The 26,624-nt window shown below is 44.6% G+C and overlaps 1 protein-coding gene across 1 annotated transcript in view; it reads right to left on the bottom strand.

The window, feature by feature from the left end:
* SLIT1 (slit guidance ligand 1) overlaps positions 1 to 26,624 on the bottom strand; it is an 899,254-nt gene that overhangs the window by 155,990 nt on the left and 716,640 nt on the right. The window contains exons 22-24 of the mRNA XM_078643589.1: positions 21,577 to 21,645; positions 16,926 to 16,997; positions 13,215 to 13,286 (exon numbers count right to left, since the gene is read on the bottom strand). Of these exons, the coding sequence (XP_078499715.1) occupies positions 13,215 to 13,286; positions 16,926 to 16,997; positions 21,577 to 21,645 (213 nt within the window). The remainder of the gene's footprint in view (positions 1 to 13,214; positions 13,287 to 16,925; positions 16,998 to 21,576; positions 21,646 to 26,624) is intronic.

The following is a 26,624-nucleotide window of genomic DNA, read 5'->3' as shown; positions in this document are numbered from 1 at the left end:
TCGCCGTCAGAGCAGTGGAAACTTGCCGCGGGTAGGGGTCAGCCTGGGCCGAAGGGCCCATACTCCGGTTAGGTTGGAGGCCATGTGTCCATGGCTCTCACGGTACCCTGATAAAGAAGCGGCGTTGCGATTATACTGGGGGTTCATGGAAGGTTTTCGGATTGGTTATCAGGGGCCGAGGGAGAGACGTTGGGCTGAGAACTTGTGGTCCGCCAAGGAATTGCCGGAGGTAGTGGCGCGTAAATTGGAGAAGGAGTTTTCGGAGGGCAGGATTGCGGGTCCTTTTGCAGACTGGCCGACGTCGGATCTCATTGTATCACCTCTTGGTGTGGTGCCCAAGAAAGAACCTGGAGAGTTTCGATTGATTCATCACTTGTCTTGGCCTGAGGGAGGGTCGGTGAATGATTTCATTGCTGAGGAGGATTCAAAAGTACTGTATGCGTCGGTGGATGATGCCATAGGCTTGGTGAGGTCCTGTGGGAGGGGGGCGGAGTTGGCCAAATGTGACATCAAGTCGGCCTTTCGCCTCCTCCCCATTCATCCCGCGGATTTCTCACTGTTGGGCATGCAGTTTGATGGGTCCATCTTCGTGGACATGGTTCTTCCGATGGGTTGTGCGATTTCCTGCGTGCTTTTCGAGACTTTCAGCTCCTTTTTGCAGTGGGCCTTTGTGACCGCAGTGGACACCGGCTGGTGTCTCACTATTTGGATGACTTTCTGTTTGTGGGCGCGGGTCACTCTGGCACTTGCGGCGAGGCTTTGCGGCAGTTTCAGTTGTTGGCACAGGATTTTGGGGTGCCGTTGGCACCGGAGAAGACTGAAGGGCCTAGTTGTTGCCTGACTTTTCTCGGGATTGAGTTGGATTCGGTGGTTTGGCAGGCGCGGCTACCGGTACGGAAGGTGGCAGAGATGCAGGAAGCTTTGAGAAGTGCGATTGAGGTTCGGAAGCTGGAGTTGAGGTCCGTGCAGCGCCTGTTGGGGTTGTTGACCTTTGCGTGCAGGGTGGTGAGGGCAGGAAGGACGTTTTGCAGGCGGCTCGGCATGGCCATGTCGGGGGCAGCCCTCCCACATCACAGGATCAGGATCACGCTGGGGGTCCGGTCGGACTTGCGAGTGTGGCTGGTTTTCCTGGAGGACTTCAATGGTGTGTCCTTGGATTTTGCGCGTGACCGGATGGTGTGGCAGATTCAGCTCTACTCTGACGCGGCGGGTGCTGCCGGTTTCGGAATTTTCTGGGACGGCCGCTGGTGTGCAGAGCAGTGGCCGGCTCATTGGCTGCGGCAGGGCAGGAGCATTGCGTTTTTGGAGTTCTTCCCCTTGTTGGTTGCTTTTCTGGTGTGGGGCCCGGAGTTCAGGAACAGGTCGGTGTTTCATGTGGACAATATGACTGTAGTGGACTTGGTGAACAACCAAAAGGCGAGGGACCTGCGGGTGCTGCGCTTGCTGCGAAGTTTCATGCTGCTGTGTCTGCGTTACAATGTGCTGTTCCGCGCGCAACATGTGCCAGGCGTGAGTAACGAAATTGCGGATGCGTTATCTCGTTCGCAGTGGCAGCGCTTCAGGGAGCTGGCGCCGGGAGCGGAAGCTTGCAAGACCAAGGTGCCGGAGGGTATCTGGGCCTGGGGGGAGTGAGAGTGGTTGGGTTGGTTGAAAGATCAATAGCGGGGTCCACTAGGCGGGCGTACAGGTTGGCGTGGGCTGAGTTTGGGTCCTTGGCGGGGGGAGAGATGGGAGTGGGACGATTGTCCAAGGAAGAGTGTGAGCGTGGGGTGGTGCGCTTTGTGTTGGATTGCATGGATAAAGGGCTGTCGCAGACGACGATTGCTGGCAAGTTGGCGGGCGTTTCTTTCTACAGCATGGTGTATTTGGGTTTTGATCCGGCTTGGGCGGATCTGCTGAGCCGAATGTTAAAAGGTTGGGGTCGGGTGAGGGCGGAGATGGGTGGGGGGGAACTGCCTCGGGAGCCGGTCACTTTTGATTTGTTGGTGCAGGTTTTAAGGGAGTTGCATTTCTGTTGGTATGACGGGGAAGAGGTGGCGCTCTTTCGTTTATGCATGATTTGGATGTTTTTTGGTGCATTTCGGGTGTCAGAGTTGCTGGGGACGCGTGGGGCGCCGGGCCGAGTGTTTGCGGATGTGCGTGTGGATGGGGTTCGTTTGGGTATATGGTTGGGACGTTCCAAGACAGACCAGTTGGGTCGGGGCAAATGGGTGTGGTTGTCGGAGAGTGGGTGTGAGGGTGTGTGCCCGGTGCGTGAGTGGCTGGAATATTGTGGTCGAGTGCGAAGCTTGGAAGGGGAGATTTTTGTGCATGCGTCGCGAAAGCGCTTGACGTCCTCTCAGTTGTTGGTGGTTCTGCGGATGGCTTTGCGGAGGTTGGGAAGGAACCCGGCGCGTTTTGGCACGCACTCGTTTCGGATTGGGGCGGCCACTACTGCTGCGGGCTTGGGATGGTCGTGGGAGGAGATCCGGAGGATTGGGCGATGCGGTCGCGTTGCTGCGAGCGCTATGTGCGTAAATGAAGGGGTGGGGCGTGCTGCTTGGCCGGCTGCACTGTTTTTTGTTGCTTCTCTTGTTCTGTTGGGGTACTAATCTCTTTCTCTTCGTAGGTTGTGTTCGTGGGCCGGGGGCCGGGGGCCAAGACGGTCACCTGGGTCGTTGGGCACTCTTTTGTGCACTGGGGGGAGAGGTACGCTGCCAGGTGGGTGTACGGCCGTAACCTGGGCCTGAGGAGCAGCCATCACGAGGTACAATGGTGGGGTAAGAGCGGAATGCGCTGGGGAGAATTGCAACCATGGCTCACAAAGAAAGTGTCGCAGCTGGGCTGCCCGGACATGCTCATCATCCACTTGGGAGAGAATGACTTAGTGAAGCACTCGGGATTGTCACTTTTGCACTTGATGCAGAGGGATTTGGAAGCAATGAAACGCAATCTGGCTGGCGCCTGTATTGTGTGGACTGAGTTTGTTCCACGGAGAATTTGGAGGGGTGCACTTAAACCTGCGGCAGTCGAACGGGAACGCAGGAAACTGAACAGGGCTATGAGACTCTTTTGTGCAGATAAGGGGATCAATGTGCTGGCTCATGTCGGGCTTCAGCTGGAGCAGCCACTTCTTTTCCCGGACGACGGCATGCACCTTTCTCACATGGGGAATGCCTTTTACCTAATGGAGTTGCGCGACCTGATTAGCCATCTGAGGAATGAATCTATCTGGTGTCCGAGAGTATGAGTTCGAAAGGTGCACGCTTGGTGGGGCAGGTAACCGCCCTCCGGGGGTTCCCTGGGTGGCGGGAACTGGGAGGGGTGGGGAGTCCATGACGGGCAGAATCACCCTTTCAGGGAGGGGGTTACAGGTGCAGGATGGGGGGAGTGGTAGACGGGAGTGCGATGGATGGAGATGACAGAGGAGTTGGAAAGTGAAAGGGGGAAAGTGAATGAGATGCAAAGAGGTCATGGTGTGAAGGGGGAGTGGCTGGTGAAGCACGTGAGTGGATGATGGGGTGAATGGCAGGATGTTGGGGGGATTGTTAAAGTTAATGTGTTATGTTTATTGCTGATGTCATGCCTGTCCTAATAAATGGCCTTTTACGCTAACTGATGCGTGGAGTGGTTATTGCGCGATGCGGCCCCCGGGGGAAAGCAGGTCGGCAGACCAGTCTTTTCCCCGGGGTGTTCGCGCAATAGTTAGGGACATGGCAGGAAGTAGTTAGGGGGTTAGGTCAGGGGTGGGAGGGGTTAGGAGGTTATTTAAGGGGACAGGAAAGGGAAGGACTTCCTCTTCCTGTCCCCGGTGCCTCAGGGAAAGAAGTTCGTTTTACCACCCACCCACCCTACATTTGGAAAGGGGTCGTGGGGCGTTTGTTGTAATTGCCAAAGTTGGGCAATGTGCCAGTTTAGGACGGGATGGCAAGATAGGGTGTTGACGGGAACTGGGAGGGGTGGGGAGTCCATGACAGGCAGAATCACCCTTTCAGGGAGGGGGTTACAGGTGCAGGATGGGGGGAGTGGTAGACGAGAGTGCGATGGATGGAGATGACAGAGGAGTTGGAAAGTGAAAGGGGGAAAGTGAATGAGATGCAAAGATGTCATGGTGTGAAGGGGGAGTGGCTGGTGAAGCACGTGAATGGATGATGGGGTGAATGGCAGGATGTTGGGGGGATTGTTAAAGTTAATGTGTTATGTTTATTGCTGATGTCATGCCTGTCCTAATAAATGGCCTTTTACGCTAACTGATGCGTGGAGTTGTTATTGCGCGATGAGGCTTGCTGGAGTGATCTAGGCTGGCTGTAGCGGAGGAAGCCCTCCCAGCGACCAGGTTCACTCCGCTGCCGGTGTGGGGGTGTCGACTCTGACAGGTGGCGGACTTCATGATTACATTTCTTAACAGTGTGAGCAGTGCCAGCCAAAACTTTCTCAGGACTGCGCCTCGGACGGTAGGAGGACGCGCCTATAAAAAAAAATTGTAAGAGAAATGCCAAGGTGTGCCGTGTACTGTGTGAGAGTTAGATTGTAGTAGCAGCAAATGAGACAGCTCCCAAACCTGCCGTGGTACTCAGCAACACGCACCATTATCGCACCTCCACATCAGCTTATGGACCGGTTAGTGCTCCTGCTTTGACACTTACTTTGCGAGGATCATTTGCAGCAATTTGGTTCCGGGCCGGTCCGCCTTGTGGCCGCAAAACTCCTGCTGCAACTCAAGCACGCCGCGGCCTGCCGCGTGTCCTTTCAGTCTCCCCAGACTCGATTCCTCTCCCATCGAGAGCACTTAGCGGTGGCGCGCGTCCATGCTGCATTTTCAGCGCGGCGTGGGTGCTGGCCAAAACGATGCCCAGGGCCGCCATTGGTAGCGCTTAAGCGCGCTAAAAGATTGACGGCCATGAGACCCACTGGGACACTGACACTACTGTCCCCAAATAAGTTATAAAGACTGCCACCCCCAAAATAGTGATGCCTGGGGCGGACCGCACCCAACACCCCCCCCCTAGCTACACCAGTGCCCCTACATTAAGCGGGATATGGATGCTAAAAAGGAAACAAAGGCAAACAGGATGCTGAGGGTGTTGGTGTTGCCCTCCACAGGATATGTGTTCTAGCTTATTGGTGCAGACAGCAGAGCAGGGCAAAAGAAGATTTGTTTGGACTGGTTCCTTTCAATAGAGCCCCAAACAAGCTAAAATAGATGGCATGGAATGCACCCACAGTAAAGTGCTTTGACTCCGATTAAATCAAGCATTTCCATTCATTACTTTTCACTGACTGCGAAAGGGGCATTTGAGGTGATTGAACCATCCCTGCCTCATATTACTCCAGTCTACATGTTTGCAGTCAAACATTTTAGCATTTTTTAGGATACAATTACATTCGACCCGTAGAAATTATGTTGGGCATTTTAAATCTTGGCTAGAATTGAAGACAAGGCTATGTTTTTTAATATTGTTTTGTGCACACCAAAAGAGCAGGAGCTGCTTCTCCGCTATGGTGGGAGAGTGTTGCCCCACTGCTGCTACCCAGCAGAGGTAATGAAAAATAAAAGAATAAAATCATTTTATTATTATTTTATTTTTCACTGTTGCCTCTGCAGGGTAAGAGAGTCACAGGATGGGGTGGGGCCTGGCCATCCTGGGCTCCAGGGAGGAGGAATGATGGGCACTGCTAAGTGCGTATGTCGGTTTAGTCGCCCGTCTTAGGACACCCTAACTGACATGCGCACTGAGACAGGCCCTCCAGACCAATTCCAGCGCTTTTCTCATGCTGGGTAATAGCCAGTGCTTTAAATTGGAAAAAAAGTATAGGTACTCAATAAATTGAGCTAGGGGCGTGGCTAGTGGGCGGGGTTAGAGGTGGGGCGAGACATGATGATACTAAGACGTTTCTATTGAGTATTCATTTTGCCTGTGCATTTCCTTTGATAGTAGTTTCAAACTTCCCATAAATGCAGATTAACAGCTCCATATGATGATAAAGAGTGGTGTGAATACCTGCGGCGAGCAGGCCCTAAATCATAATAGAAGGAGCTTTTAAATGAATGCAGTCAAGCCATCAACAGCACCATTCAGGCTAATTATCAGTGTGCCTCAGACAAAAGAGATTTTGGAATAGCAGCATTAATAATGAGCACTACGCCAGCTGCAGGACATAAACAAAACATGTTAAATAATTACAGAAAATAAAGACCTAACACAATATGTTAAAGTTTCCTTGTTTTGAATTATTTGTAGCTTCTCACTGTCATACTGTTCCTACTTGGTTGCTTTTGGCACAATACTTCTAATATACACAGAAACAAGCAGATATGCACACACAAAAGCATTCCACGCATTTCTTTAAAACTACCTCCTGAGAGTGTCCAGATTCTCTTCCTCTCTGAGCTCACTTTCTCTCTCGCACTCAACCATAAACAGAAGCAGGCAAAAACACACACACTCAAAAAAGGCTCACTTGGGATTGTTACAGCACAGCAAGCAAGGTGTGAATGTGATTGACAGAGCAGGGCCTTAATGGGCCCTTCTCTATCAAACACAGCAGGGCATGACATTTCCAAAACAGCGACATCCCTTGCATAACGCACATAAGCCGCTGCTGAATGGTTCAGCAGTTACTCATCTACAAGCTAGAGAGGCGCTTTGGCTGTTAGAGTGCTGTACAGATCTGCTCCACTCTGACTGCCCCGAGCTCCGCAGCAGTAGCACCAATTAGCTTACCTTCACTGAGTACCGGTACTCTCCTTAGCAGTGGAAAAGTGCCGGTACTCTGATCGGTAAAAATAAGAAGAGCCGGTACTCAGTACCGGTGATCTACCGGCCCATTTAAAGCACTGGTAATAGCATTCCCAGTATGAGAGCATCGTCAGGATTGGCATCTGGGAGTCTGTGCAGTGTGCACTAGTGGAGTACCAGAGAAAAGCAAGACAGGGGATGCAGTATGAGGTAAGTGGTAAATAAAAAACAAAAATTCTTTCTGCTCGTATTTTTGTATTCCTCCTTGCATTGGGAGCAGCCGCCACTGAAAAAAGAGTTGAGTTGCATAAATGTTCTTAGAGTTTTGAGAGCATGTTTGCCCACCTGTGATCATGTTGGTGTTCCATCCTGCATACATTGCATCACCCAAACACTCCAGAGAGTATCTAATGTTCCACTCGTCAACATTTCTTATCATTAGAATCACACACTAGAACTGTTGAAAGTATGTCCCGGCTCTATTATTAGATGCCTCTTTCTAACTTTTATAATTTGTAAAAAAAAGAGAATGTTTTTTCTTCTCTCTCGCTAATGTGGTGCGAACAGAAGAAGCAGCTGCATACATAGTTACAGCAAATCAAACAGGAGAACTGAGAGAGATTACTCTTTAATGCCAAAAAAGTGAATAGAAATTGCAGAAATTGGGCAAAAAAGAGGAGTTGGAGAAATCTATTGAAACTTTATAATGCAACACATTTGTTACCTATATTTGATTGCAGAGCCCGAACTATTCAATGGCACTTTAGCTACCTTTTTTTGGAATGCCTCACCCACGCATTCAATTTCTAAAGTAATATTTTTTCTACCAATTTTACGTGTCCGTCTATAAATCTAAGCGTCAGACATGCAAGCCTATTTACTGACAGGGCATAGAAGCAGTTTGTATTTTCGAATAGAGTTATGTGCATTGAAGCGTTTAGTGGAAGAAACACAGAATCATTAGTTGCCTACTGTTAAGAAACCAGAGATGTCTGTTAAACCTATTAGCACCTGATGCATTACTTGATCCAGTATTTGCACAAAATATCAAGTGTGATACATAAATATCATGATGCAGAAATATTGTTTAAAAAATATCTATTTTTAAGGCAAGTAATATCGTTGTCAAAAATATTTGTGTTGTTAATATCATGTACACAAATATAGTTGTAAAAATATCGCTTTTTAATTATCTTTATGTATTTAAGTTTCTATTTTCATTGTATATGTTATAAATTGTTTGTATAATTATTGTTATTTTTTTTAATATAGTTTGCAATTTTTAGATATTTTTAAATTAAATGTATTTGTTAATTATGATTTATAGTTTCATATACAATAGAGTGGTAAGTTATTCAAGTAATAATACATTACAAATGATGTATTCATTTATTAATAATTGTTTTATTTATTACTTAATGTGTTAATTGTGGTATACTTTTTTATATCAATTACGTTTTAATTGTTGGCGGTTATGTTTGTCGAAATAGAGTGTGGAATTGCAATCAAATTAATCATATTTGTTTTAATTGATCATAATTATTAAAATTGTAATAATTATGTAATTTGTTTTATTTATTTTTAAATTTAGATATATCCCTCCTTGAGCAATTACATTGGCTCTCGATCCGGCAAAGAACAAAATTCAAGATAGCTTGCCTGATCCACAAATGTCTTCATGGACAAGGGCCTGCTTATCTTAAAAACAAATTTATTCCCTACATGCCATCTCGAACGCTAAGATCAAGCAACAATCTGCTCCTAGTGGTGCCCCGCGCCAAGAAAGCGAGGCATGGGAATAAAGCATTGTCAATTACAGGACCCACACTATGGAACAGACTTCCTCTGTCCCTAAGACAGTGCACTGAGCACTTGAAATTCAGAAGGCAACTGAAAACTGTTTTATTTAAAAATGAGATCTAGCATCTGCTCCAATTTCACATCTTCTGTTTAGCCGGCACCAAAAGCGCAGAGATACTCCATCTGGAGTCGATTCAAGCGCTATAAAAACCAGCAAATAAAATAAATAAATAAATATCATTTTTATTGTAAGAATTTTATATTTTTGGTTATTTAATAGAGTTGTTCAAATATGTTATTTTTTTAAAGTGAACTATTCCCTCTCTATTGCTGTAACGAGTAGAGTGGGGGTAGTACATTTTATCCCTCTGGAGTCCAATGCTTTCCCTACTGTTGCAAAGACTGGAGTGAGAATAGTAAATGTTACCCCTCTGGTGTTGAACGCTTTACCTACTGTAGTATAGACTGGCGTGGTAGTAAATACTGCTCCGTTGTCCAGCGCCTGTTTTATTGTTGCACAGACTGGAATGGGAATAGTACTTTTTACCCCTCTGGTGTCCAACGCTTTCCGTACTGTTGCACTGTTGCACAGACTGGTGTGGAGATAGTACAATTTACCACTTCTGAGCCTAACCCTTTCCCTACTGTTGTACAGACTGGAGTGGGAATAGTACATTTTACCACTTTGGAGTCCAACGCTTTCCCTAATGTTGCACAGACTGGAGTGGGAATAGTACATTTTACCCCTCCAGTGTCCAACGCTTTCCCTACTGTTGAACAGACTGAAGTGGGAAGGGTAAATTTTACCCCTTCGGGGTCCAATGCTTTTCCTATTGTTGCATATATTGGGAGTGGGAATAGTACATTTTATCATTTTGGAGTCCAACACTTTCGCTACTGGTACACAGATTGAAGTGGAAATAGCAAATGTGACCCCTTCAGTGTCTAACGCTTTCCTTAATGTTTCACATACTTGAGTTGGAATAGTGCATTTTACTCCCACAGTGTCTTTTGCTTTCTTTTCTGTTGTAGAGACTGGAGTTGGATTAGGGAATTTTACCCCTCCGGTGTTCAATGCTTTCCCTACTGTTGCACAGATTGAAGTGGGAATAGAACATTTTTCCCCTCCGGAGTCCAACACTTTCCCTACTGTTGTATACATTGCAGTAGAAATAGTATATCTATTTTTCACAGATGTTACTAATATTGTTAAAATATATGTAATATTATTATTTGTTTAAATTTATATTCTTTGTTATATTAATTGTATGTACATATATATAATTTATATATGCCTTTTATATTAGTAAATAAAAAAAGCATTAAAAATAATATAATGTGGAAATATTTTTTTTAATAATCTTAAATGAACTTATTTAGCACACAAATACCCGAGGGTATCTTGGCGCTGGCTACTGAGTGGCAAGAAAGAAAGAATTATAAGGAATTAAATTGTCAGGTCTTGAGAGGTTTTCTAAAAGTCATGAGATTCGTGGACAATTTGATGTAGAGCGGAAGCTTGTTTATAGCGGTGGAAGCACCCAGCACAAAGCTGCTGCTTCCCCAAGACACACGTTTGACCTTAGGCAAAAGCATGACTCCCCAAGATGCATGTTTGACTTTAGGAAAAATCACGAATTTGGTGTAATAGTGTTACGTTATGTATATATGTGTATACAAATATACAAACATATATATCTATCTATGTGCGTATGTTTAGGTAAGTATATTTATATACAGTATTAACTATTACTTAAATTTATGTATTTTACATTATAGTTATGATATATATTAAAATATAAAAATTTTACCATTTTAACCTATATATTTCTAGTATAGAAAAATTATATTTTTTGTGATCGATATTTTTGACACAATATATTTATGTATCGATATCGATATTTGTGTTCTCGATATTATGTCACTGAACTCTTAATCCACTGCAGGAAATGAGAGAGATCCAGCTTAATCACGGATCAGGCAGCTATTATTGAGTTAGGGATGATCCAGGCTGGAGCCAATGAAATATGCTGAATTTCAGTTAATTTGCCGGCACATTCAACAGTGCCAGCATGTTGCCTGCTTTCCATTCTGAGCAGCAACCTGCAGGCGGTGAAGAGACTTTCTCATTTTTTGTTCCAGCTGGGCCTAAAACAAAGGTTCTACATAATGTGCCACAAGCTCTCCTAATGTTTGCCTGTGAGCCTGGTTGGGAGATCTTTGTAGCTTGTCACCTTGATGCCAATGTAATTGAGGGAAACAATGGCAAAAATCCTGTTTTCACTTCACAAGTATTTAACAGTAACTACGATTTGAAGGCAGCTTTTTAGCTTTGTTCAATACCTGAACATGAGACATATATGCATGCAATGTAAGAATGGCAGATGTATCGGTCTGTATGTGTAGTTACACAAATAACAATTTAAATAGCACTTACTAATTTTCCAGCCAAACGTAGGATGGCAGTGCACTTTACATCACATGCACACATTATGGGGCCGATTAGGATGGCGGACGGACTTGCGTCCGTCCGCCACCCCTGAGTTGGAGGGACCGTCCGCATGGGCAGCGGCGGTCCCTCCATAGCAATTAGGATGTGACCGCCACCCTGGCGGTCACATCCTGTATGTTTTACATTGCGGCGGATGCTGCTTGAAGCAGCACCCGCCGCAATGCAAAAAACAAAAGGTGTGCATTTGCATGCACAAAGCGGCAGGCACCGCGTGGTGCCTGCCGCTTCGTGCACGCAAGGGCAGGGGGGTACCATAGATACCCCCCATGTGCACCCCCCACGCAACCTTCACCCAGGGGGCCCGCAACGGGCCCCAAAAGTGACTGTCCGTATGCTTTTCCACGGCGGAAAAGCCGTCGCGGAAAAGCATGACTCACCCTGCATCCTAATATGGCTGGCGGTGTCTGATAGACACCGCCAGCCATGTTATTGCTTTTCCGCCGTGGTCGCCTTCCGACCGCGGCGGAAAAGCGGCGGACGGATTGGGAGACCCACCAGCAATCCTGATTTGGCGGTGGGTCTTTCAGGTCTCCTCGGCGGATTTCCCGCATACTCCGGGCCGGCGGTGGCTTCCGCCGGCCCGGAGTATGCGGGAAATCCGCCATCCTAATGACCCCCTTAATATGGACAATAAATCATACATGTGTAAATCTGTGAACATGATATGCTGCATAAATAATGAGGGTTACAATGTGTAAGAGTGGAATATTATCCTTACTGGTAGCCATTATATGTTACGAGTGCAAGCCGGTAGAAACTGAAAGCCAGGAATTAAAATGTAACAAAGTGATTTGGGTTGTCTGTAGTAATGAGACTTAGGGACTTATTATGATAGCGGAGGGTTGTATTGCTGCCCGCTATCACGACGGCCGGGAGACTGCCCGCCAAGAAGGCAGTGGTCTGACCGCCTTATTAGGATGCAACCGCCAGGCTGGTGGTCGGAAAGTTCTGCAGCACAAGCTGCAGTGCAAGGGAGCACTTTGTTCGCAACCATGCACTGTGTGCCATGCACCATGTGTTGCATGGCACATGGTGCATGGAGGTGCTTGGGGCACTACATGTACCCCAGATCAACTTTGCAGTGGCGCACAAGAGACTGGGGCCCTGTTCGGGGCCCCCCAAATCAATTTCTGACAGCCTTTTTATGGACCGCCATGAAAAGACTATTGGAAAGAGCCACCATAATCCTGACGGCGATGCTTGCCAAAGCACTACCTCCATTTGGGATCATGATTCCGACCACCGCCCCATCAGGATCACTGTTCCTGCTGGAGGCAGCAGTCCATCCCCAAACAGACAAGGGTCTGACCACCAGCATTGTAATGTGGCAGTGGGACCGAAGGGCTGTGGGCAGAGGATCCACTACCCACATCCTGTCGGTCCCTCCACCATCACATTGAGGCCTTTAAATACTACTCAAAGCAACCTATATATTTAGCAACCTTTTAATAGGACAGATTTTGGAAAAACAAATAAAGTTCCAACCTTGCCTTGCAGTTTCAATGCAGCTCCTTGATGAAATACAAATCATTTATCTGCCTGTTACACAATGTGCTTTGCATAAGACATATTAACTCTCTATGCTACTTTATAAGTTTAAACTGTGAGTAGGCAAGGCACATATCTCTCCCACAAGTGCATTAACCACCAGAGTTATCTTACCATTATTATTACACTCTTAGAGTTACTGGGAATGCAAAGATCTCTGCAACGAGTGCCTAAACCCCATAATACATTTTAAAATGCAGCCTTTGTGACCAATTACATCAGAATAGATGTGCTATTACATTGTCCTTGTTGCCAATTTATTTGTGGCAAAGCATACAAAAAGTAAATGTATAAGACTGATTTTCATGACACTGTCCCTTGTGACTTCACCTCCTTTCTGTTGCAACACCTTCACCCCCAAAGTATGAGTTCCTGGAGTAAATTTTTTCCAATTCCATTGATCTGATAACCACAGCTGCAATTCAATGTAATTATCAGGTGACCACAAAATGTCCTGATAATTATCTTGTAGGTATGAAAAGTGCTGTAAGGACACAAACCCACTAAGACAAGCGATAGGACCATTCTCTAATTCGGCTAACATATTTGCTAAAGGGAATCTTTACAAAGAGACTAAGAAAAAACTGATTGGGTTGAAACAGAACCAGGGTTCATAACAAAATAGCGGAACTTACAGCAACCGCAATGAGTGCAGGCCTTCGAATGCCAATTGTGGGATGCATCGCAAGGAGTTGTAGCTGAGGATCCTGAGGAGAAGGAAAGCAGCAGAAGTGAACATTATGGCAAAGTTAGGTTCTGTGCTACACACCACAATAACACACAATGATCACATCTATTTGTTATGCATAGGGGGATAGTTCTCATGGCTATATGGGTCGAACTTGCCCGATGGCAAGGGTAAAAAAAGAACCTATAAAAGATGCTGCATACCAACCTGGGGTACAGACTTGTTGCGCACATGACTCAGGGACTGTCCCAAAACAATAATACTTGCAGTACCTTATTTCTTCTTCAAATACACATATTTAATGATGCATTCACTGCAAATGTTTGCCATCCAAGTGTATTGAATCCATGGATATGTTTGAAAAATGAAAAGTTGTTAATTCATATTGTTGTTGAAAATCAGCATAGAATCTCATATCATAGTTATACGAAACTTGATGCTCCACTCCAATGCATTTCAGGCATTAATGTGTAAAGGAATTCCAAATTAATGATATACCAACATCATTCGAGGAAAGTAAAAGGCTGATCCTATGGACTGCCGCAGCCACGTTGGCGGTGCTGGCACTGCTGCACCGGCGGTCTGACTGCCTTATACAAGCTTGGCGGTCGGACCTCTTAAAACAGTGGTACAGCAGTTTGAGGCTTGCAATATGCTTGCCAGTACCGGTGAGGCACCGCTAAGCACATTACAAGTTTCCTCACTGCTACAGTTTTCATGACAGTGAGCCGTCATAAAAAATGAAGTGGTAAGGAAACAAAGGGAACTCTACAGCACCCTCTGTTTCCTAAGGGCCAGGGGATGCATGCAGGGGGTACATGGGGTGCTCCCCTGTACGCATGCACACACAGTTCCTGCACAGCATGGACTTAACAGTTCATGCCATGCAGGAATGTGGTGTGGTGGCCCCACGGCACTGCCTTTCTAAGGCTCACATACAAGCCTTTGAAAGGCTCCACCGAGGGCCAGCCGCCGCAGGACCGCCCATCGGGTTTTAACTCATAATCCGGTGGGCGGTGTGCGGACGACTTTGGCAGACTTAGAACGGGGCGCTGGTGTGGCGGCCCACTCCAAGACTGCCAAAGTCGCAATCAGGCCCTAAATCAGAAGAACCTCAATATCCAAAACACAGTTAGTGTGCGAAACTAGTAAGTAGCCGATATATCTAACAGTGCATCTTGAGCATGAGCTCCAATAAAAAGGAAATCAAAACCTCTTCTGTCTAAGTTCATCTGGAATTAAAGAATATAATATAAACCACAAGCATGCACTATCCAAAAGCAGGCCATACCCTAGTGAAAACAGTTGCAGAGGAAACGCTACAAAAATAAACTACTGTGAGTGAGATCATGCCACAACAACAGGTTTGCATACAACATATTTTATACTGCACTGTAAATAACGTGGTAACACGGGTTTATTTAAGAATAAAAACGATTCATGGTGATGTATTCTCCCTTTTTTAAACACATTTTTATTGGTACCAAAAACAAAACAAAGCAGCACTTTAATATGTACAATATGTATCAATGCACCTAGACAGTATGACGATAAAACCTTCACTGTCAGGAACTCCAGAAGTCAATAATAGTAAATTATTAAATAAATTACTATTGTATGTCGAAATTAAGGGCGGGCCGAGCTGGAGTAGTGCATCTAAGCATAGTTCCACGGAGTTTGAAAAATCTCAGAGGAACTACGCTAGGCTATGCTCCCTCCCCCCTCGCAAATTAATAAAAAATTAAAAAAGAAGGCACTTACCTGGTATTTGCAAAAATCTGCAACCTACGCTGGTGGAGCGGAGTTACCCGCCCGGGGTTAGTCGAAATGTGTATACAACAACTAAAGGTGCGGTGATCAATGAATTGGCGTAAGTCAGGAGGCGATATATTAGGCACAGAAACAGTGATGTATCCTTAATGTGTGCTAATAAGGAACTCATATTTTGAAAGGGTAAAAAAGAAGAAAAGGCTCTGTGGAAATGTCCAGTTTCTATAAAGTTGGGTACTTTTTTTAGTGTCTCAGAATGGGAGCTTAACAAGAAAGTCATTTGATACAATATATGAGCTGTAACTGCTTCCCAAAGGTCTGTGAGCAGTCAAGCACACCACACTTGAGAACTCAAGAGAGGGTATGTGGCACTTATCAGTAACGGAGAATATCTATGAATGCCTGGTTTGCTCGCCATCTTCGGAGAGTGCTTGAAAGGGCCGTGGTGCACAAGCACTATTTGTTAATGCATGAGAAAACCTATCTGCCATGCACCAGACTCTTTTTGTTCATATGTCAACTAAATTTCGCTTTGCCAACATTAAAACAATTCTCAGAAAATAATTACAAGTTTGATAAATCGGGCATTATTGAGTTCCTTAATCCGATTGAAGCCAATAGGAGAATTTGTTAACCTTCTGACAGTGCCTTGCTCGGTTGTGTGAAAAGACACAAAAGAGCAAATTAGCAATGACTTCTGCGAATGGTACTGTGTATTTATACAATAGACCCAGGTACAGACACCAGGCTACAAATATGTAAGCATGAACTGAAAGGTGATGGGGAAGGGTGAAGTATAAGACACACAATTGATGGACAGAATACAGAACAAATCAAAACATTCAACCACAGTCAAGAGATTTGGGTTAAATCCATCATTCTTTTGCTCACCATGCCACCCTAGTATAGACCTGGCCATATGCAAATCAGCATCGACCCTGTGCCTCATGGGAACAGTCCAGCCTGAACTGCCAATCCAGTTCCTCCTTGGACCAGAAACAAGCATCCTAGGACCAGTTTTGGGGTTTCACCCCTCATCAGCCAGGATAGCTTGAATCCAGAGGCACAGTGAGACCAGGACCCACGTCTGGGCATACCCGGCGAACTTAGGGTGAGAAAGCAAAAGACCCACAATTGATGGACGGAATGCAGAACAAATCAAAACATTCAACCTCAGTCACGAGATCTGGGTTAAATCTATCATTTGTTTGCTCACCATGCCACCCCAGTTTAGACCTTGCCATATGCAAATCAGTCTGACCCAGTGCCTCATGGGAGCAGTCCAGCCCGAATTGCCAAGCCAGGTCCTCCCTGGACCGGAAACAAGCATCCTAGGACCGGTTTTGGAGTTTCACCCCTTATCAGCCGGGAAAACTCACGTCTGGGCATACCCAGCACACTTAGGGCTAGACAGGAAAAAACACACAATTGATGGACGGAATACTGAACAAATCAAAACATTCAGCCCCAGTCAAGAGAAAAGGTGAACGATCTCTGCATTGAAGTTTCTTCAGCCTGTATAAGTAGCCAAAGGGTCTATCAAATCCTTTATTTAATGTTTATTCTTGTGATAAACATTGGCCCTATAGACAAACGACACTAGGCAGCCCTATGGGTGTACATGACCACTGACGTTTTCTAAAGAGGAATTGGCGGCTTCCTGTTGGGAGAAGAAATCAAGAAAAGTTGGGGATCCTATTTCATATGCAGGCTCGGCAGCGAGGTCATCAACTGGTACTTCTTAGAGTATTCTAATGCCAGACTGGTGGCATCTTTATGAGTAGGTATATTCAGACATCCACTCACCTAACTATTGGTGATGCATGTGCACCTTCTAAACGTAAACAATAACTCACAACTTTAGCACATGCCGGATTTAATAACTTACAGTGTTGTGAGTTGGCTCATGTTGGTGAAAGATGAGTTGCTCAAAGAGTTGATCCTATTGTTGCTTAAATCTCTGAAAAGAAGCAAACAACATGTTCAATTTTATATAACTCAAGTACACACATACCATGTCCTCCTTCCAGACACATCCCCCTGATATACCTCTTCCTCACTGCAGGGATCTCTGGAGAAATTCATCTAGAATCTATATTGTAAAAATCAGATTTTTAAAAAAAATCACTGATCTCCCTTATCAGACCTCTAAACCCCACATTAGATCTCTAGTGATGAGCAACTAAACTGTTTTTAACAAGCTAGTCACCTTTCACAATGTTGTTCTTACCTTGTTGAAGACATTAAATTAACTGCACAATTTCTCTGCAGTCTTTTACGGAATTATCCCACTTCACACAGTCAATGGTTGGTCTGGTTAGTGATAGAATACGTTTAAAATACTAACTACTCTCCTTGGTCTTCAGGGGCCACAGCAAACCGGTATTCCACATTATTGATTCTATCCCTTAAGACACACTGGCTGTGCTGTATACGCTTCATATATTACTCAACTTGATTTTCAACTCACTTGTGCAAACTCAGGAATTGCAGACAATATTCTAATGATATCATGCATTCAGTATCGCCCCTGCATATTGCATAGATAATACTGAGATACCTTAATATCATTATCAAAATATTGAGGACCGAAATATCGACAGGTAAGCATTTATAGACTTTCTCGTCATAACTCCACATATATGTACCTTGGCGATATCCATATATCTTTACTGTACCTAGATGTGGAATTAAGAACAGCAAATCTACACTTACCTATGTACAAATGCCTCCATGATATTTTGGTACTCAATATTTTGGCCAAAATATTAAGGTATCCCGAAATTGCCTGTTCATATCTAGATTAAAACCGTACATACCATAGGGATTGCTTTCTTCAAGGATCTGCAGTAAATACTACTGTTTGTTATGAATGTACAACTACAATGCAAGCCCATACCCATTCACATAACAAAATGCATACCTACCCACCCATATGCGATCAGAAGCACAGAAAAAGACATACACACACACACACACACACACAGAACACATTTTGCAATCTCTTCATCTTTCCTTTTTCTTAAAGATGTCAGTGGATAGATTATATTTAATGTATAATATGGACATTTAAAGATTTTATGGCAAGCTGTAAAGCCAGTAGTCACCAGAGGCAATGAGCAATATTTATGAATGCTTTGGTTGCAACGGAGTGGTGTTGGGAGTCACTTGGATGGTGCTTATAATGATTCAGTCTGAGTCTGGAATACACTAACTTGGATGGTGCTTATAATGATTCAGTCTGAGTCTGGAAAACACTAAAGTGTACATCCCTTCATAGAGTAGACATTTGAAGAGTTCTTTGGGATACTGCAGGGCTCTTTTTAGGTCACAGCTTACCAGACAGCTCAGCTGTTTGGTAAAGACAACTTGGCGACTTTAAGAAAGTTGACCTAGGAATACATTCCTCCTGTTGATTACCATTGGCTTTGTTGTTTGCAACTGACATTTTCTGTCTTTCTATTTTCTGGCTTTATTGACTTATGGTTCTCCAGGTTATGTTCATCCCTCCCGTGCCCTAAAGTGTGTTTACTGTATTCTTCCACAACTCGAATTCTGTAAACAGGCCTTTACATTTTGTTCTTATCTTGTCACATTTGCTGAGACTTGAAAGACTGAGGTCAAATGTCAAGGAGCTGTCTTCCAATGATGCTTGTTTACTTTTCTTTCTCTGACTTCAAAGTGATAGGATTTATGTGACAATCTTGCTGGATACAGGGGGTAGGAAAGAGGTTTTTTCTAGCACAAGGGAACATTTAAATGAACTGTGTAAGTGTTTCAAAATACATCAGAATTAGGAACACAAATGAAGCACATTTTCAGTTATTTCTGAAGTGTGTTGGAAAGAAATACTTTAATATGATCAAAACAAATCATTACACTAGGTGATGCAATTTCCACACATTTTCATTTGTGAAATGTATAGTTTTATTAGTAATACTGTATATCTGCGCAAATGTAATGGTTATTTGAATTGAAAATGTGCTTTCTGTAATGGCAGGGCGCTACCATACCACGCATACTCTGTTCGACGCCACGCCGCTCTACTCTGCACCACATCACACCTCTGCAGTCTACTCTGCACCACTCCACTTTACACCACTCCAGGCCACTGCACTCTGCACCACTCCAATCTATGCAACTGCACTCTATACCCCTTCATGCTATGCCTCTCCATTCCACCATGCATCACCCTACTCAATGCCAATGCACTCTTTGCCACTCTACTCTGCACTACTGCACTTTTTACCACTGCACTCTACACCACACCAGTCTAAGCAAAACCAATCTACTCTGCACAACTTCACTCTACGCCACTGTACTCTACACCACTCTGCAATACTGCACTTTACGCCACTGCACTTTATACCAATACACTCCATGCCAATGCCCTTTACTCTGTAACACTCAACCCTATTCCCCTATGCTCTACACCAATCCACTATATGCCACTCTAATCTACTCTATGCCACTGTACTCTATACCATTTTACTCTACGGCATTACACTCTATGGCATTACTGTATGCCACTCTACGCAACTGCACTCTACCCTGCACCAGTCCACTCTACGCCACTTCACTCTGCTCTAAAACAGTCTACTCTACGACACTGCACTCTACGCCACTCCATTCCACTCTGTGCCACTCCTCTCTATGCCACTGTACTGCACTATACACCACTATACTCTTAACCACTGCACTCTACGCCAATGCACTCTACACAACTGCACTCTATGCCACTGCACTCTACTCTGCATCACTGTAATCTACGCCACTGCTCTCTACACTCTACACCACTGCACTCTGACATTCTACTCTGCAATACTACACTCACCACCACAAAACTCTCCACCACTCTACTCTGCACTGCAACACTGTACGCTACTCTTATCTACGCCACTGCACTCTATGCCACTGTGCTCTATTGCACTATACTCTACTCTGCACCACTCTATGATGCTCTACTCTGCACCACTCTACATCACTGACCTCTATCCCCCTTGACTCTACTCTGCACTCTACGCCATTGCACTCTATGCCACTCGATTCTACTCGGCCCGCTGCCCTCTGCATCACTCAACTCTACCCCAATCCACTCTGAACCACTATACGCCACTCCACTCTGTGCCTCCCCACTCTGCGCCACTCCACTCTACTATGCATCAGTCTAATCCATGCAACTGCATTCTACAATGCTGCATAGTATACCAAAGAATTCAATGCCACTATACTACGCAACACTCTACGCCAATGCACTTTCATGGACATGGCCTACTGGCTTTGCCAATGCTTGTTAACAGTGTGCTGGCACTCTCAGATTCTGCTGGGTTGAACAGGCCTAAACATCTTCCACCCCAGCTTGTCTGCTCCCATTCTAGACTGGGTCCCTCCCCTTTTCCATGTCACCACATGGTGATGCTGTTGCTGTGTTCTTCCTTATCTAGATGCACTTACTGCCCTAAGTTCTCATTGTAAATAAATCTCCATGTACATGTACAGTTCTCCACTGGCCCCTGGCCTCACTGTCTTCATGTTGCCTACATTTCATGCATCCATGTACTGCGCTCTGCTGACCCTGCAGCTCACTTCATGCGTCATAAAAATCAACAATAAAATAAATACATATTCGAGTGACGGCGGGTCGAGAGGAACGGCGTTACTAATGGGAGAGAAATGAAGTAACGACTACGGTGAAAGAATAAGCCATTGTGCATCACCTATCATAGTAATCACGAGAATTCAGAATTTGGATTGCTCTACTGATATTGGAGAATTAACACGTCGCGCTTTGAGTTACTACGGACTTCTCATCTGAGTTGGGGGACAAACTGAAAGGTCTCAGTTAAGAATACTTGTCTTTATGGAATAAAATACGCACCAATTTGAAAGTTTGGAAGTATTGATCCAGGTACTTCCGAGACCAACATAAGATTGGAGCAATTTGACGATTACCCTGAGGAAGTCCTATTCGGGGCGAAAAGCGTTGGCTGCACCCTGGGTGTACTATTCCATCATATATGGTCCAAGATTCCATTAAAGGATCATATTTAACACCATTTGAAGAGTCCGGATTGATTATTTATTGTGCATTTGTGCATTTTGAAATGTTTATGTTGCCTATCTGTGTTTTTTTAAGTGTATTGTAATTGTCTGGTCTGTTGACAGAAGATCAGTGACGTGGGCAACTCAGACCTATTAGTTGGTTTACGATTTGTGTATATCGTGGTAGTGTGGCTTTTAAATATCACTTTCTGCCTCTGCTCTTGTTCTCTCAATTTTGTTGAGGTGTATTTTGTGCCTGACTTTATAATGGGACGCCATTCTCACTTAATTCTATTACAAACAATCACTTTCACATTTGTACAGAGGCTGCAAGAAGACCACACCAGCCTGAGATTTTAGAGAGGCCACATTCTTGCTTCCTTATTTCCAACATAAACATTTGCTTTTGTCTACCTTTATTAACATACGGGAACAGGAAGCAGAGGCTGTGGGTTGTGTTATACATTTTACCAAACGTGTTACTATGGTATACTCACACAAGCTGCAGATATTTGTATGTGGAGAGCTGTCCTGGTACCATGGTGAACTGGTTCCCATCCAGATACCTATGGGGTGAAAGAGGCATGGTCAGTGCTGTGACATATACCAGCAAATTAAAATTGCCCCCACTTTGAACTAAAAATATTCCGTCCATCCATCCATCCACTCTGCCATTCATCCATCAATTCATCTATTTTGCTATCCAACCACCCATTCACCCAGTCTGCCATGCATCAACCTACTCTGCCATTATCCATCCATGCATTCTGCCTCCCATGCCTTCACTCTGACATCCATCCACTTTGCTATCCAGGTGTCCATCCATCCATCCATCCTTCATCCATCTACTCTGCCATCAATTCATCAACTCTTCAATCCATCCATACATCCATTCACTCTGCAATCTACTCACTGATGCATTCATTCACTTTGCTACCCATCAATTCACTCTGCCATCTATCCATTCATTCATTCTGACATTCATCCATTCACTCTGCCGTCCATCCATATACTCTGCTATCCTGCCATCCACTCTGCTCTCCATCCATCCATCCAGTCTACCATCCATCCACCCTGCTGTCCATCCACTCTGCCATCCGTTAACTCATCAACTCCTCCATCTATCCAACCAGCCATCTATTCTACCATCCATCCACACTGCCGTTCATCCATCAATCCATTCACTCTGCTATCCGACCATTCACTCATCCACTCTACTATCCATTCACTCTTCTTTTCACACACTCATCCATCCATTGCTCTGCTCTGCCATCTTTTCGCCTGTCCATCAAGCTATGCCTTCACTCATCCATCCATCCCTTTGCTCTATCATACATTCACCTGTCCATCTATGTATCCATATACTCATTCATCCATCCAACCAACCATTCTTTCATCTGTCCATCCACCAATCTTTCACTCACCCTTTCACCCACTCATTCCTCCACATACTCATTCATCCATACGTCTTCTTTTCACCTTTCCTTCCAATAGTCCTTCTTTCATTTCCTGTACTATATACCCTGTTGTTGTTGCTTGCTCATGCTTGCTCTTCTATTGGTGCTGTATTTCAGCGCTAATGATGAGCTTTTGCCTGCCGAGTTCCAGACAGAAGAGGCCCATAAAGAGCCCCACCCTCGCTGTAGCTGCTAAAGCGGGGGCTTCACGGCGCCCTGCGAACCAGCAAAGTATGCAGATCTGCACAAATATTAATAGTAATGCAAAAGTTACAGAGGAACAGAGCCATAGAAGCTGACAATGTGATGTCATCCATTTTACAGGAAAGAAAAATAAGGGCAGGCTAGATGCACCTCTAGGGCCCCTGCTTCCACCATTTTCTAAGCTTCTAAGCAGGGATTCCAAGCTTGTCTGCCTGGCACAGGATTTCGATTAACGATGTACTGACGGAATCACCACAGTAACTGCACTTACAGTTGTGAAGTGCAGATTGGAGTGTGTACAGATTGAATGTCTCTAGTTTGTTTCTAGGAACCATGTACTAAAATGTTAGATCTGTACGCAAATCTAGGAGGGAAGCATCTAACTGCACATGGCCAGCACCTAGAAACCTTCACGACACAATAGTTTGTCAATAAACGGAGTATTCATGGGTTACAGGAGTCACCTGGATGTCAAGTCTGGCTTTGTATTGTGGTTGGATTTGGGGGACGAGAGGGCGGCTGTAATGGGATTTGTCTGAGTTAAATTATTGTGATATAGGCAACATACAAAGGCTTGGGATGCTTATGCCTAACAGTTCCAAATACTGAACTACTGTCTAGGTGCACTTTGAAGACTCATTCCATTATTCTTTTTGCTGATTTGTGCCAAGAATTAAGAACGATTGCACGACTGCGACCAAATAAGACATGCTTATAGTTATTGTATTGGTTGAAAATGCAAGTAAAAATATTTATATAAAAAAAAGAATTAAGAATGATTGATAGTACAGACCTTAGGAGTTTAAAAGTATACGTTCAATACTTAACAAAGAAAATCAAGGAGGCCCCCTAATTTTAAAGGTCTGGGACCAGGGGAGTAAGGTCAGAAAAACAGAAGTGTCCCTAGGATCTACCACTGTGACAGATAGAACCCCGGGACGCTGTGATCGGAGGAGCAGGGAGGCCGACTATTTTAATTCGGATGCTCTAGATATCGGGAGGATTACCCCGTAACTAGAACTAGCTGATGAAGCATATCCAGCACGCGGCTACAGCGACTAACCAAGTCCTTACACTCGAATCAGGACAGCAATACAAATCTAACCGGTGGCCCCTCCGACACAGTGCTGAATTAAAAGATTTGATAACAAGATATTATCAATCACAAGTACACCCAGTCTGATCAAGCGAGGTATTTGTTGCCTCTAATGTGTACCCAAATCAGGACACCATTTAGTATATGACCTCAGAAGGAAAACCTGAGTGATATATAGATATCTTTTGAGAAACTGTCCTGAAGAAGGTTTTTTAACCGAAACGCCGCGTCGACTCTTGTTCTCAAGAACAATTTTTAATTCATTGTGTAACATATTGTATTCTGTGTAATCATGTTTTGTGTATTGTAAAGTAATTTAATGTATTTATTTTAAAAAACCTATGAAGTGCAATAAATTCATGTTTAATTCTATATTACAGTTTTGCCAAAAATGTATTTGTTGTAGTATTTTTACAGGCTGTCACAAGTCCAAATAGCACAATTTCCTAGTGAGTGTTCAAATTTCATGCTGTTATCTATTTGAGGTTTCCTAAATACATGGGATGTTTTTATTTAGGATGACATTTTAGGTGTGTGTGGTGGCTGTGCCATTAAATAATTACGGTGGGTAACCAATTCCTTTAGACCACATCTACGTCAGTAGTATGTTCAATACTTTACATCGCCTGGGAGGGTCTACGGTTCCAGAGGAATGGGAGCACCATATTGGACACTGGGAATTGAGCGCAAAGGCCTATCATGGCTCCAAGCTTACAGGGGAGGGAAGGATTTACACATCAAAGTTGTATTTTGAGCTGGATTACCAACTTTTCTTTTACACATATATATATATATATATATATATATATATATATATATATATATATATATATATATATATATATATATTTATATATATATATACATACATATATATATGGTTTACCAAAGTTGCCCGAGAGCTTGTTTTCGAGGAAATCATCCTCTTCTTTTGGGCTTTCACACAAAATAACAGCACAGACTCGCTTTTAAATGAAATTTGCTGCATTAATTACACTTCTGGCCCCCTAGTGGGCCGCGATCATCACATGTCCTTTTCACGAAGCATTGTGGAACATTTAGTCCAAAGCGAGTATAAATCTCCCTTAAGTAGGTGTGCTGCATCTCGCCACTTTCACAAATTATATCCTTTAAGTAAGGTCCGGAATCAGCAGGTAAGTTATTCAGGAGTTTGGGCTTGCTGTGCTGAGCCTCTGAAGAGATGCGCAAGGCATCGAAACGCGTCAGGCACCATAGTTAATTGAGGGTCAGTGTGGGGAGACCTGAATACAGACCGGATGGTAGACTTGGAAGCGTGTGCCCTCCCGAAAGCTTTCGGGCAATTTGTTCATTCCTATTTCCAGCGGCGGCCTCGTCGTGTGAGGAGCACTGTCTCTACGAACCTATTTAGAGAAGCTGTGCCATTGAACTGTTCGAAGGCCTCACAGCGCTACAAGTCAGGATTAACGAAACTCTCCACAGTGTCCGGAATCCTATTGAGGACAACGTAAAAAGCTTTTAATAGATACTCAAAGTGAAAATCCACTTAGGGGAGATATAAACAACGGCTTCTCCTGGGAACTTCAGTTTCTAAACGACAGCACTCAAATTCCCAGCATGCAACTCAATTTGCCTACTCAAGGCACACACCCACTTAGAGTTAACTATGAACACATGCGTGCAGAAAACAAAATAAAAGGAGGGCCGATTTCACTGTGTGAGTAATGCAGCAAGCCTCTGAAGAGATGCGCAAGGCATCGAAACGCGTCAGGCACCATAGTTAATTGAGGGTCAGTGTGGGGAGACCTGAATACGGACCGGATGGTAGACTTGGAAGCGTGTGCATTCCATATATATATATATATATCTAAGGAGAGAGTTGTTGGGATATGTAACGGCTTGGTTCTGCCGTGAAGCGATGCACCGCCAGCTAAGAGCGCCTGATACTGTACGAAACTGAACCGTTTTTGGAGCTCGCGTAAGCGTAATGGACAGCAGGTAGCCTCCGAAGACTATCTTGGGTATGGACTCCAGCAGCCTCGACAATAGGCATGCGAGGGAGCTGCGGCGAGCGAAACAAACAGCAAACACTTAAAACTACGACATCACCCACTGGAGGGTTAGAATTGTACTGAGTTACTCACCACAAGTACCAGCATTTTTCAGGAAACGGCCCATCGGGGCGCCCACTAGGGGGCAAAAAACTGATTTAATTAAGCAATCGACTTGATGATGCGTGGTCAGCAGATGTCTAAAGGCTTCCATTTGAGAAAGGTCGATGCGACCGAAACATGTCAGGACTGCCAGTTGCTGTAATCAATTAAAATTCACAAGAACGCCACCGCTGTGAGTGCGGCTTGTTTCTTTCTAAGGAGAGAGTTGTTGGGATATGTAACGGCTTGGTTCTGCCGTGAAGCGACGCACCGCCAGCTAAGAGCGCCTGATACTGTCCGAAACGGAACCGTTTTTGGAGCTTGCGTAAGCGTAATGGACAGCAGGTAGCCTCCGAAGACTAACTTGGGTATGGACTCCAGCAGCCTCGACAATAGGCATGCGAGAGAGCTGCGGCGAGCGAAACAAACAGCAAACACTTAAAACTACGACATCACCCACTGGAGGGTAAGAATTGTACTGAGTTACTCACCACATGTACCAGCATGCTTCAGGAAACGGCCCATCGGGGCGCCCACTAGGGGGCAAAAAAACTGATTTAATTAAGCAATCGACTTGATGGTGCGTGGTCATGTCTAAAGGCTTCCCTTTGAGAAAGGTCGATGCGACCGAAACATGTCAGGACTGCCAGTTGCTG

This window comes from Lissotriton helveticus, chromosome 5_1 (assembly GCF_964261635.1).
Source record: "Lissotriton helveticus chromosome 5_1, aLisHel1.1, whole genome shotgun sequence".
Taxonomy (NCBI): Eukaryota; Metazoa; Chordata; class Amphibia; order Caudata; family Salamandridae; genus Lissotriton; species Lissotriton helveticus.
The sequence above is the reverse complement of the archived record's forward strand: the minus strand, read 5'-3'. Positions and strand labels throughout refer to the sequence as shown.